The sequence below is a fragment of the Prosopis cineraria genome, unplaced genomic scaffold (assembly GCF_029017545.1).
Source record: "Prosopis cineraria cultivar Desert tree isolate PC_DT_omini unplaced genomic scaffold, ASM2901754v1 PC13, whole genome shotgun sequence".
Classification (NCBI taxonomy): Eukaryota; Viridiplantae; Streptophyta; class Magnoliopsida; order Fabales; family Fabaceae; genus Prosopis; species Prosopis cineraria.
Window position 1 is genome coordinate 33014981 of NW_026555344.1, and position 13139 is coordinate 33028119.

Below are 13139 nucleotides of genomic sequence, written 5' to 3' on the forward strand. Positions count from 1 at the left end.
AGACCCAACTTTTATTCCTAACTCTATTTAAAAACAACCATTGCTTTTTTTTTTTGGAGAAAATTACACCTAAATTTTATATAAGAAATTTATTATTGAAAGGTCTTATAAAATTCATAAAATATTTTTAAAACTTAAATTTTAATTATTTATAACTTGATATAGCAAGTTATAAATACTCATTATTCAATTATAAATACTTTTTATTAAGTTATAAATATATAAAATTTGAGCCTTGGTCTTTCATGAATTTTGTGGGATCTTTTATTGACATTTTTGTTTTTTTTTTGTGTTTTTTTTTTTGGAGAGCTTGGTGTAACTTTCGTTCTTTTTGCCTGCACCGGCCCTCCATTTTAGCTCCATCACCATTTAAGAAGCAGCTTGAAGACGAACGGCGAGAATGCAGCCAGTTCTGGGATTCTCTCTACTTAATAGGACGCCGTTCCGCGACCCTACTCAACTCTTGCGCTTTGAAAGAGGAAAGCTCCCGTCTCAGTGCCCTAGCTCCGATGATCCTTGACTCCACTATCCAATCTGCGTGTTACCTGACCTCTCTCCGATTTCTGAGATTCAAAGATTGTTCAGAGGGCCTGGAGATCATTTACAATCCATTCTCGTCCTTTCCTAAACCTTCTTCATTCTTCCCACTACTGTAAGTCCTCTCATATTCCATACCTATGTTTGTAGCATTTGAATTAATCCTTGGAAAGCTTGCTCTGTTTCTCTTTTCTCGTAGCTCTCGAGTAAATCTCAAGATATGCCTCTTGACATTACTTTGCATCTACACAGAACAAAAGTTTCGTTGGCGGACACATGCCCCTTAGTTTTGTATATAATTCTTGCATTGTCAACAAACACCATAGGTGAGATTGCAAGATTTTAAGTTGATATAAGATACACACAGTGTAATGTAATAGAAATGGAAGCACTAGTGCAAGAGATCACGCTACAAATTTTATTACTACTTCAGAGTTATTCGATGTATCAAGATTCCCTACGTATTCTTAGTGATCTAGAAAATGCACGTGTAATTTGAACTATCTAATCTAGACATGGATGCCTTAAATCCTCTTAGAATTAAAAAATAATAACAATAATAAAATTTGGATAGTCCAAAGATGATTTTGACAATCTAAATTAGACAAGTGACTTGAACATATCTATTTTTGTTTACAGGAACTTTTGACCTGCTAAAATAAGGACATGACAGAACAGATTGTTTGAATTAGAGTGAGCAAAAGGAGAAAAATTGCAGCAAAGAAAGATGCTATTTTCCAAGGAGTGCTCAAGTACTCATTTTTAAAGATTGCCTTATAGTTGTGGTAAGGATTCTCATAAAACTTGTTCAGTTCTTAACGCAGAGAGAGATAATCACCATTGCAAGTCATAAAGACATTGTTTTTGTCAAGATTGTTGACTAAGGAAGCCACTTCTTCATTGTTACCCAACAAGTTGTCCATGATTCCCTTCTTAACAAGCACTTCAATATCTTTTCCAGTGTCAAAAAGATAATTCAAGAAGGCTATGTATTTAGTCACATAGCTTTCAAGAGCAAGGTGACATTGCTCAAATGCAACCAAATTTCTGATTATAGTCTCAGTCCAATCACTTACTTTGGAAATATAGTATTTTCATCACTCCCTCTGAATATTTTAGCTCAGTTATGCTTTTGCATTGTTCATTGACCCAAAATTTGATTCCTGCCTCATGTAGTTGGCTTGCACAATATATAGGCTTCAGTCTGCCGTATTCTCTTCTTGGTAATTGATCCGGAAAGTAAAAGATCCTTAGCATATCATTCAGGTGATGGATCAATTTTGTGAATGTAGGTGATTTGGATGGAGTAGTGCTGACCAGCTGTTCAAGGTAGTTTTGCTGAAAATAGTTAAAAGTAAAGTCCATAATAATTTCCTTTTTTGGACCAAGATGTTGCAGGAACACCCTCCTAAAAAGTTGAAGGCTATTTCAACGAATGAAAATCTAGCATTGAAGCCTGTGGGAAAACTTAGGTCAAATAGGCCTTTGAGAACAAAAAATGGCAGTTGATTCCCAAGTAAAATAAAGTCTTGATTTATATCGCATGTTGGCCATAATTTGAAACTCCAAGGGTTTCGTTCTAACAGACCTAAACATGAGATAAAGTACTCAATGATGAAAGAAGCATCAATTAGGATCATGTTTGTAAAATCATCACTCTCCACTGGAATGGTGTCTGAATAACAGCATCGAATTCTATCTTCCCAATCTCTTAGGGCTTTAACATAATCCTCCAACAATTTCTCGAGTCCTTTCTAGAAAGTTGTTGAGGCACCATAGTTTTACCTTTGCCATTGATTCCAATCTCTTGTCTCCATGGTGAAATGGCCCAATTGAAACTAAGGTAGGAGAGCAGGCTTCTTCACTCACTTCCTGAGTTTTTGGTGGAACTTTGTAGATGCAGCATCCTGATGCTGAGGGAAGCTCTCTATGCCTTCTAATTTGGCTTTTAAGGAGCTTAACAAATCAGGTATTTGTTCTCTTTTGTTCTCCATTACCTTCATTTTCTTACGATCATTTGATGGACCTGAAACACAATTAAGTATTGAAGTGGGAAGAATTTAATCCTAGGGTCTCCTTTTGAGCCATAATAAAATATAGCCAACAAATACTGGTTCAACTTGTAAATGTTGGTCTTATGTCCTACAGGGACTTGAGTTTTAATGTTGCTGTTGTTGATGTGAAGGTCTTGTGAGTGTGAGCATTCTTTGAAACTATAAAATCTCGTTAGCTTGTGTGAAGCTTGTCCTCTCTAATAAGTCTATGATATCCAACTCATCATCAAAGCATTGCATTTTTTTTTTAAATAAAATACAATTTCTATGTGGAAAAATTTTCTAACCCTTCTAAAGAATTTTCTAATACTAGTCATGTGAAAAGACGGACTTGGCTATCCTAGCAATATAGCTACTTTGTCATTTACTCTACATTTCTTATTCACTCTCAAAAGTTTAAGCATATGATAGAAAAACTTATCCTTTTTGTTGCATGAATCTGATCTTTTAGACTCTTGAAGTTCAAAATCAGCAGTACCATGTTTTGTTGCAGATATGTTACAGTAAGAGATACAAGGAAGAGGTACTTAACCTGATGTTTTGAATGATGTAGCCCTGTAACTGAAGAGAAGAGCATATCACCAATCGGAAAGACAAGACCTTACTCTATCAATTTCTAAACTCATCGAGCGATCAAAGCTTTAGGCCTTTTGTACACTCTATAGTGCTCAAGTCATCAACTTGAAGTCTTTGGAGACACAATAATACAGTTCAAGTCTGACAGAGTCAAAAACATGTGGGGTCCAATCTTAAAGTCTTGCCACCTTAAAACGAGCGTTCAATTTGCCAATTTGCTTTTATGACTTGTGCTTTCAGTCTCCTTCATGAAAACTTGTGGTCATGCTAGGATTTTTTTGTCGGTCTCCTTCCTTGTTGCAACGTACAACTTAGAATGATGTACCTTTGCAAATTCTCTCTTGATAATGAAAATATAGAAACATGAGAAAAGGGAGCCTATGCTTCCATCGAGTTTGATTGTAGTTTTTTTGAGGTTTTTTTTTTTTTTTGAAAACATAACTTTAGTTCTATACACTTTACTTGAGTTTTGTTAAAGGTTTCTGATTTTTTTTCCCAGCATTCCAAGCCCCTATAAAATAAAAGTGCATGGACCTAGAATATTGAAAAAAAGTATAGGGATTTATAGCAAAATTCGAGCAAAGTGCAGGGATTCAAAATTATATTTTTCCTTTTTTTTTTTGAAATCCCAATCCCTGTCCTTTGCAATGTTAAGGACGTTGGTTCTTTTACTTTCAAAATCTCTACCAGAGGACATTCACGTAAACTAGAGATTGGGAAAATATATTTTTCCTTTAAAAACTATTCACTTCAGCTTTGCTATGAAATTTTTTCTCTTTACAAAACTTGCTAGATTTTTAGTTAATATGGTTACGTATTTCTTCAGGTTCTCATTTTCTTCACAAAATTCTGTTCTACTCCGAAGGGTTAACTTGGACGAAATCCTCATATGTGGTAAGAAGTTTCCCCATATCAAACAAGTCACGCATCATAAGTTTCTTGAATCTCAGATAAATTTTTTTTTTTTAGCATGTATATATTTACCATATTGCTTTCAATTGATTTAATAGAAAAAACAAATAACTTTCATGCAAGAGTAAAAAACGCTTGATTTTCTCACTGATTCACCTGACCCTATAGCTGAGGTTTCATGTTTTTCAGTTGATGTGAGTTTCATATCAGTGTTTTCAGAACCGGACCGGACATTGAACCGGAAAAGTCAGCGGTTCACGGTTCGCATGGTTCAACCGGTTGGACCAATGGTCCAACCGGTGACGTAATAATTAAATTAAAAAAAATTATATATGTATATAATAATTTAAATATAAGAAATACTTATGAAATTGCTATTTAACTTAAAAAACTTAAATATTTTAAGTTTATCACGACTTAACAAACTATATGATACACTATAATATCAAATGATTAAAAAAATTAGTCATTTTTTTAAAAAAATTTGATAAAAAAAAAAAAAAAGTTTTTTTTTGAACAGTCCGGTTTTTAAAAACCGGATCCGGTTCCCGGTCCGACCGCCGGTTCGAAACGGCTCAACCCGGCTTAACTCTGAAAATGGTTTTTTCCTTTGAACCAGACTGGAAACCAGACCGGTCGACGGTCCGACCGGCCGGTCCGGTCCGGTTTTCAAAACAGTGTTTCATATAGTGTAATTTAGTAGGGAAGGAGCATGATGAGAAAGATCACGCAGCAAAAATAATACTTGAGAGTTATTCAAGGACCCTAAATTTCCTACCCCTTTCTTAAAGATATACAAGATGCATATCTAATTTGGAACCATCTAAATCAGATATGAATGGTTTAATTTCTTGTAGAATAAAAAACTAATAAAATTAGGATATTCCAGAGAGGTGATTTTGACAATCTAATGTTGTACAACAGCTTTTGATCTAGTGAAATAAGGGCAGAGAGAATATTGTTTGAATTAGAGTGAGCATAAGGAGCAAAATTGCAGCACTGAAAGATGCCATTCTCCAAGGGGTGCTCAAGTACTCATGCTTAAAGATTGCTTTATACTTGTGATAACGATTCTCATAAAACTTGTTCAGTTCTTCACATAGAGACAGATACTCACTATTGCAGGTCATGAACACAGTATTTTTGTCAAGTGTGTTGACCAAGAAAGCCACTTCATCATTGCTACCCAACAAGTTGTCCATGATTCCCTTCTCAACAAGCAGCTCAACATCTTTTCCAGTGTCAATGAGATAGTTCATGAGGGTTACATAATCTGTCACATAACTCTCAGGAGCAAGGTGACACTGCTCAAATGCAACCATGTTTCTGATCACAATCTCAGTCCAATCACTTACTTGAAAATATGGTATTTTCAGCACTCCCTCTGAGTATTTTATTGCTGGTATGCTTTTCTCTTGTTCATTGACCTGAAATTTAATTCCTGCCTCACGTAGTTGGCTTGCACTATATACAGGCTTCAGCTTGCCAAATTCTCTTCTTGGTAACTTATCTGGTAAGTAAAAGATCCTTAGCATGTCATTCAGGTGATGGATCACTTTTGTGAATGTAGGTGATTCAAATTGAGTATTAATCGGTTGTTCAAGGTAGTGTTGTTGGAAATAGTTAAAAGTAAACTTCCCACGAACTTCCTTTTTTGGGAAAATATGGTGTAGGAACACTCTCCTAAAAAAGTTGAAGGTTATCTCAATGAAGGAAAATCTACCATTGAAGCCAGTGGGAAAAGTTATGTCGAATAGGCCTTTAAGAACAAAAAATGGCAATTGATTCTCAAGTAGAATCAAGTCTAGATTTATGTCACATGTAGGCCATAATTTGAAACGCCAAGGGTTTATTTCTAACATACCTAGACAAGAGAGAAGGTACTCAATGATGAAGCAACCATCAGTTAGAATCATGCTTACAAAATCATCGCTCTCCATCGGTATGGTCTTTGAATAACAACGTCGAATTTCATCTTCCCAATCTCTTAGAGCTTTAACATAATCCTCCAATGATTTCTCTTCACTCCTCGTTAGGAAGTTGTTGAGGCACCATAGCTTGACCTCTTCCATTGATTCCAATCTCTTGTCTCCATGGTGAAATGGACCAATTGAAACCAAGGTAGGAGTCTAGGCTTCTTCATTCACTTTCCGAATTTTTGGTGGCACTTTGTAGATGCAACATCCTGATGTTAATGGAAGCTCCAAAGAGTCTATAGCTTCTAATTTGGCTTTCAGGGAGCTTAACAAATCAGGTTTTTGTTCATTTTTGTTTTCCAATATTTCCACTTTCTTACAATCTTTTGATGGACCTGCAACACATTTAAAAAACAAAGTGATAATAAGAATTTAGCCCTACGATCTTCTTTTCAGCTTCAACAAAATTTAGCTGACAAGAATTTGTTTCTAAGTATGTTATTGATTCGAATATTGTATTAGCAGGTAATGTATATGAACTCCTGTAAACCTTCTTTGAACTATAAGATCCTGCTAGTGTTAAGGTTTATCCTAGCTTTAATTAGTCTCTGTTAAGACTTAAGACCCACCTCATTGCCAAAGCATTCAATTTTTCAAATTCTAATGTAATATTGTTTGGTATACGGAAAATGTGTTTTCTGGAAAAAATGAGAAATTTTAGAAGAACACTGTTTTTTACCTGCAAACACGGTATAAAATGACATTATGGAAAAATTTTCTTATGAACTTTATCTTCCTTTAACTCCCTGATATTAGGGGATACTAGTAGATTATTCCCCTGAAGGACCAACCTAGCTGCCCGAACCCCTAGCTAGCTACTTTATAACCTCTTGGAAGTTTAAGCATATGATAGGAAAATTTGTCCCTTTTGGTCTCTGAATTTGATCATTTTAAGCCTCTCAGAGTCTGAGAATAACACAGAAAGATAATCTGAATAAGCAGCATTGAGTTTTGTTGCAGATATTACAGCAAGAGAGACGAGAGGGAGAGAAAGAGAGATACACACACAAATACACACTTAACCGGTGAAGAAAATAGCAGATATCGCCGGCAACACAAGACCTTAATTTCACTTCTGAACTTGTCAAGTAGCTTTTAGGACAATTTAAAGTGGTCAATGAACCTCAAGTCTCAAGTCTCCGGTGATTTGGTAATATATCCTTTATTTTGGATGACACACATGGTGCAACAGCTTTTATTTATTTTGATGTCATTGGATTTATTTATTTAAAGTAGGACGAGTTCCAATCCAAATTAGTGTTAATTAAATACTGTATCTGGTTCTATTTATAAGATACCTTTTAAAAGTAATTTTTAATTTAAAATATGATACTTTGTAATAATTAAATTACTTTTTCAATTTTATTTCTTTTTAATTAACGTAAAAGTATTTAATATAGTTATGTTATTATTTAAATTTAAGAGTAAAAATAAAAGTATATATTTTTTTATAATATAAATTAATTTTCTTCTAGAAGTAATTTTTAATTCAAAATATGATACTTTGTAATAATTAAATTATTTTTTCAATTTTATTTTTTTTAATTAACGTAAAAGTATTTAATATAGTTATGTTATTATTTAAATTTAAGATTAAAAATAAAAGTATATATTTTTTTATGATATAAAAATTAATTTTTTTTAAAATGTGTAAAATGATTAAAAGTGTTATATAATAAAAATAAGGGGAAGTATATATTACAGTGACCGTGCCAGCTCTTCTTGTTTAGAGTTCAAATTTTATAATATTTATGTGTTTTAAAATTCCGCATATGTTATGTCAATACAATATTTTAAGCACGAATCCCTACTTTTTGGGGCTAACAAAACTAAAAATACGAAAAAAAAATTCTAAAGGCAACAACCGACATGTCACGTGTCTCCCGTTGAAGTTTGGATTATATCAATGTTTATTTAATTATTTATTGACCAGAAAGATTATACCAATAATGTGTGTCTAAACTTTCAAGAAAGTCTGGCGCCTTAAAAGATTATATACAAGTGAAGTGGCCAAGCCAACAACTATGGCGCTGGCCTAAATATTTTCTTATTTAAAAATACATAATAATACATCCTAACAGAACAAATCTATGGGAATGAAATAAAGAAATTGGCCAAAAAAAAAAAGGAATGAAATAAAGAAGAGAGAATGACATAAAGTAAGGGTGTATAGGGGATAAGATGGGATGGGCACACCTTTATCTCATGGCCTGTTTCAAAAAAAAAAAAAAGATTGAAATTAAATTTTTATTTCGGGTCCTTTCTCGCCCCTAAAGTCATCCCATCCCATTAGAAATCAAGACAAGACCCAAACGAGATTGAGATGTTCTGTCGTCTTGATAAATCAGGCGATGTGGAAGAAAAATCTAAATAATAACATTTATTTAAATTTTAAATTATGTAATTTATTAAATTTAAAATTAAAATAACATAAGTACATATATTATAACAATTTAAAGTCAATTATTAAATTGTATTAATCACAACTGTACATTATGATAACAATTATAAGTGATATCTAGGCTATAATATAAGAGTAGCAATAACAGGCATGCCAAGCACAATATCAAATCATTATTTTTTTACTTTAATTGAGATGTGTTAAGTTAATTACTTTTTTGAAAATAAAGTAAGAAATACGATATAAATTAAAATTATTAAATAAATAGATAAAAGAATAAATTGTATTAATATAATTAATATATTATAAAGAAATATATCACCCTATTTACTCTATATGTCATTAAAATTGTCAATATAAAAAACTTTAGTTTTATATAAGAATTACAAGTATTGAAATTATAATTGATATAATTAATATAAATATAAATTATATTAATATAATTAATATATTTAATGTAAATAAAAATAATATGTATTTTTATATATAATATTTGGTATAGGAATGTCCTGATGGTAATTTCGTATTTTGTCCCGTCTTGATTGTTTTTGGGTCGGAATGAGATTCGTCCCAATATGATTGAAACGATATCAGGCTAGTTGGGATGGGTATAAGCTGAACGCCCCTAACATAAAGGTCTTAAAAAGATTAATTAATTTAAGTTATATTTTAAGTATTAAATTTTAAGAATTTACAACTAAATTTCTTAATTTTTCAACTATAATGTGATGAATTTGCAACTTATATTGTAAATTTTAACATGAAAAATAATTTTTTTATTCTTTAACCATATTAAAATTTAAAAAATAAATTATAAATTCATCATAACGTAATTATAAAATTGAGTGATTGAGTTATAAATTTTTAAAATTTGATAGTTGAACCTAACTTAAATTAAGTGATGCTTTTGAGATTTCTTTATCATCCTCCCAGTAAAGAATAAAAAGAAGAAACCTAATACTTGAAAAGGAGATTATTTGCAATGTTAAAAAAAAAAAAATCAGATGATTGACTTGGTTGATATACCAGTTCACGCCTTATTGATTAAACAATATTGGTCAGTTCATGAGAGAAGTAGTTATTATTAAAATACTATATTTTCACTTTACATCAATTACTTCATATAATAGATAATAAAAGAAAGAACAAAATATTAATTATCATGTAATGATTTTTTTTTCAAATTAAAGAAAAATACTAAATAGCAATGTTTTTAAAAAAATGGACCCAGCATTAAATTAAATAAGACACTGATTCAAAAGTTAATAGTTAGACTGTATTTGAATCATTGTTAGACTGATTATAATTAATTTAATATTTTTAAATTATATATATAAACCATAAAATAAATCCAAATATAACCATAAATATCATTTAATAATATTAAGATGAAACCATCCATAAATAATTTTATTTCCTTCTTATTTGATTATTTCAAATCAATCCCCACCTGACGCGCAGTGAAAATTTGCAGCTTGCTGGTTAATATACTGCACACTTGACCTGCAGATTGCAAGTTTGAATTGGCAGACGTGAAAGAAAACAATAAAAAAAATAATTCCCACCTGATGCTCATTTTTTAATATGATAATATTAAAATGGAGCAGTCACGTTAAGAGAACGGATTGCAAGCATCCTTCCTCTTCATGGGGCCCACATTATCGAAATACAAAAAGTTAAAAAATCCCATTTTCATCCGAACATCCGTCTTCTTTTCTTTTCTTTTTTTTTTTTTTTTGGTTGCCCACGATGACAGTGAGTCTCAATACTCGACATTTAATGAGGGGATTGTAGCATTTATTATAATAAGTTCATTTGTATTTTTACACTCATTTAAAGATACGAGATGTTCTTAGAAAAAAAATTTATTTAGGTTTTTTTTATTCTTTAACTTGATATCTTTCATCATCTCCATCATTGTTTTCTCTCACACCCCTCCCTTATGTTTTTCTTCTTGTTTTTTTTTTTTCGTTTAGATCCTACCTCCTAAACTGGCTGAACTAGTTAGCCAGTCGGTTTTTTTGATTCATTGACCATTTTGTTGGTTCTTGATTGATTCAACTAATTTTTGGTTTTTCTGCCTCAACTAGATTGGACCAATTATAGATTCTAGGTTCAACTGATTGAATCAGACAGTTTAGTTATTAAAACTTTAATAAATAGAATTAGGAATTGATTTGTGTCATTTTTTTTTTTACACGGAAAGAGAAGCACATATTAATCGAGGGAATGAAATAGAGTTCAACAAAAATAAATGAACAAAACTAGAAAAAGCAGCAACAAAACATCATACGCTAAAAATGCAGAAGCACCAGAAACTATTCAACAGATGGCTTCGTTATCAGCTTCTCCCAACTGCTCGTTCATAAAAGAAAATACATGAAACACTTAAGCCATCGAGTCTCTGAGAATCAAATCAGCTAAAGGAGGTGGTTGTGATAACACCCAACTAGATTATTCCAATTCCCTTGAAGCCACAGTAGCCATCTAGCTGGCGACACAATTCATATCCCTAGGAATGAGAGAAAAGGAGACAAAATTCAAAAACTCAATTTCAACAAGCATATGTTGTAATACACGTTGGCATACCCACTCACAGGAATGAAGGTTCTCCTTAGCCAAAGCATTAAAAAGGTTCGAGCCGTCAATTACAATAATGAACATCCAAAGTCCTGGCCTGAAAGTTTTAGCAATCTCCAATGCCTTCCCCACACCAAACATTTCAGCAATAAAGATTTGTACGTTCCATCCACCCTTTAATTAAGTTGTCCTCATGATTTTTGCAAGGCATGCCTGATAGAGCACGGGTCTCACATGTCCAACAAACTCGACACAGTCCAAAGAACCACAATCCACAACCCAAGAACATAAGAGGATGATATGGATGATTGCATAGATGATGACATGAATGATTGACTGTATGAACAATGATAATATATAGCATAAGAAAGACCACTCCTAAAGTCACCATTAGTGAATTTCTAACAAGACAAAAGCCCAGTACAATTATATGCACATGAATAAATCCAAAGGTAAATGTACATTTTTGTCCTTGAAGTATTTTCCAACGAACATTCAGCGTCCTAAACTATTAGATGTATCATTTTTCCCTATAAAGTAATTAAAACATAATATTTGCCACCTCAACATTAATATGTTGAATTGGGCCCAAATGCATTGTCTAATAAACGGGAGTTTATGACCGAAAATCAAGCTTACTCAAGCCCAAATGGCTTATACATGTGTATGAATATGAAGATTAATTTAGAGGGTTCAAGAAGCTTCAATAAGGGTCCAAGAATGATCATTATAATGATAGAAACCCAACAAGATAATGTACAAGGCCCTTATACAGTTCAGATTGAAGAATTCACTTAAAATAACATGTGACAAACATGAGCATTAGAGGGAAAATGATGAGCATGTCCAAGATCCTCTAGAAGCATCATAATGACGTCCAAAATGCATAAATTAGGATTAGATTTTGTTTTTACTTTATTTCCTAACACTACTACAAAAATTTGAATATAAGATGCCACAAAAATGACAGTTAAAAAAAAACACGTCATATATGAGAAAGGTGAGTGATAGTCAAGTAATAAATGATAAGTGTTTAAACACACATCATTTATTCTCATACCTTTAAATGATGGGTGTTTAAATCACCCACCTTTTAAAGGTAAAAAACCTTTCAATCTCTTAATTTAAAAAAATAAAAAAAATTAATCTTTAGACGACGGATGTTTATAACACCCATTATTTATTGTTTCCCAACATCTCATTTTTTAGAAGTTAAAAAAATAAAAAAAATTTAAACTTTAAATGACGGGTGTTTTAAACACCCGTCAAAAACACCTATCAGTTAAAGTAATACCACACTTGTCATATATCGGTATTACTAATGCCTGTCATTTATTTTGTTTATTAGTCAGTTTGTTGTTCATTTTTCATTCCCACCTGTTCGTCTTTGTGTCTCCTCTCTTCTCTACTTGCATATGAAATCGATAGAAATCTCTCAATCTTCCTCCATTGTTGTCTTCGATTGTCATCATCCTCTCCGATGTGAAGGTGCCACCACCTATGCTGTCATTGCCATCTCATTTTCTTCCTCTTTGAGTTTCAATCCTCTCTTTTTCAAGGTATGTTAGTGTGTGATTTCTATGATTTTTCTTCATTTTCTTCCAATATCCTTAGATTTCTAGGTTATAAGATTCATTTATTTAATGTTATGGATTATCTTATACTTTTATTAGTTGATTTTCTTGTTTAAATTTTTGCTCATTTGTTGCCCATTTTGGAATTAAGGGGTGTCAAAAATTGTTAATGTTTGATGTGTTATTAACTTGAGAATGATAGTAGATGATATAGTTAGCCTTAGGATGATTGTTAAGATGAAAATGAGTGATCAAAATGAGATATTTATGATGATTGTATTTTTTTATGAATTTTGACTGATTTATTTCAAAAATTTTTAATTTAAATTCCATACCTTGCTTGATTAGAGTAGTTTTATCGTTCAAAACTACATATTGAATGATTTCTATTACAATTGGAGTTAATTTAGGTGACCAAAACTGACGCGTGGTTTCTCTAAAAATCATTACTATTTTATTGAGATTTTTACATTTGCTAAAGAATGATTTTTTTTCTTGACTTGGGATTGCTAATATAAGATATGTGTAA

At 31.9% G+C, this 13139-nt stretch overlaps 1 protein-coding gene and 1 long non-coding RNA gene across 2 annotated transcripts; one reads left to right on the top strand and one right to left on the bottom strand.

The window, feature by feature from the left end:
* Positions 1–369: 369 nt before the first annotated feature.
* Positions 370–3571, top strand: LOC129289806 (uncharacterized). Its single transcript, XR_008588239.1, has 4 exons — positions 370–652; positions 1177–1322; positions 1714–2506; positions 3085–3571. It is a non-coding gene; the product is annotated as an uncharacterized LOC129289806 (long non-coding RNA).
* A 1440-nt stretch (positions 3572–5011) lies between these two features.
* Positions 5012–6151, bottom strand: LOC129290028 (UPF0481 protein At3g47200-like). The gene has a single exon (XM_054926751.1). It carries the CDS (start codon positions 6149–6151, stop codon positions 5012–5014), a length of 1140 nt encoding a protein of 379 aa, XP_054782726.1.
* Positions 6152–13139: the final 6988 nt, after the last annotated feature.

What these genes read in the sequence shown, in the direction of transcription:
- LOC129290028 (XM_054926751.1), bottom strand. Translation starts at nt 6,151, where the DNA reads ATGGAAGAGGTCAAGCTATGGTGCCTCAACAACTTCCTAACGAGGAGT.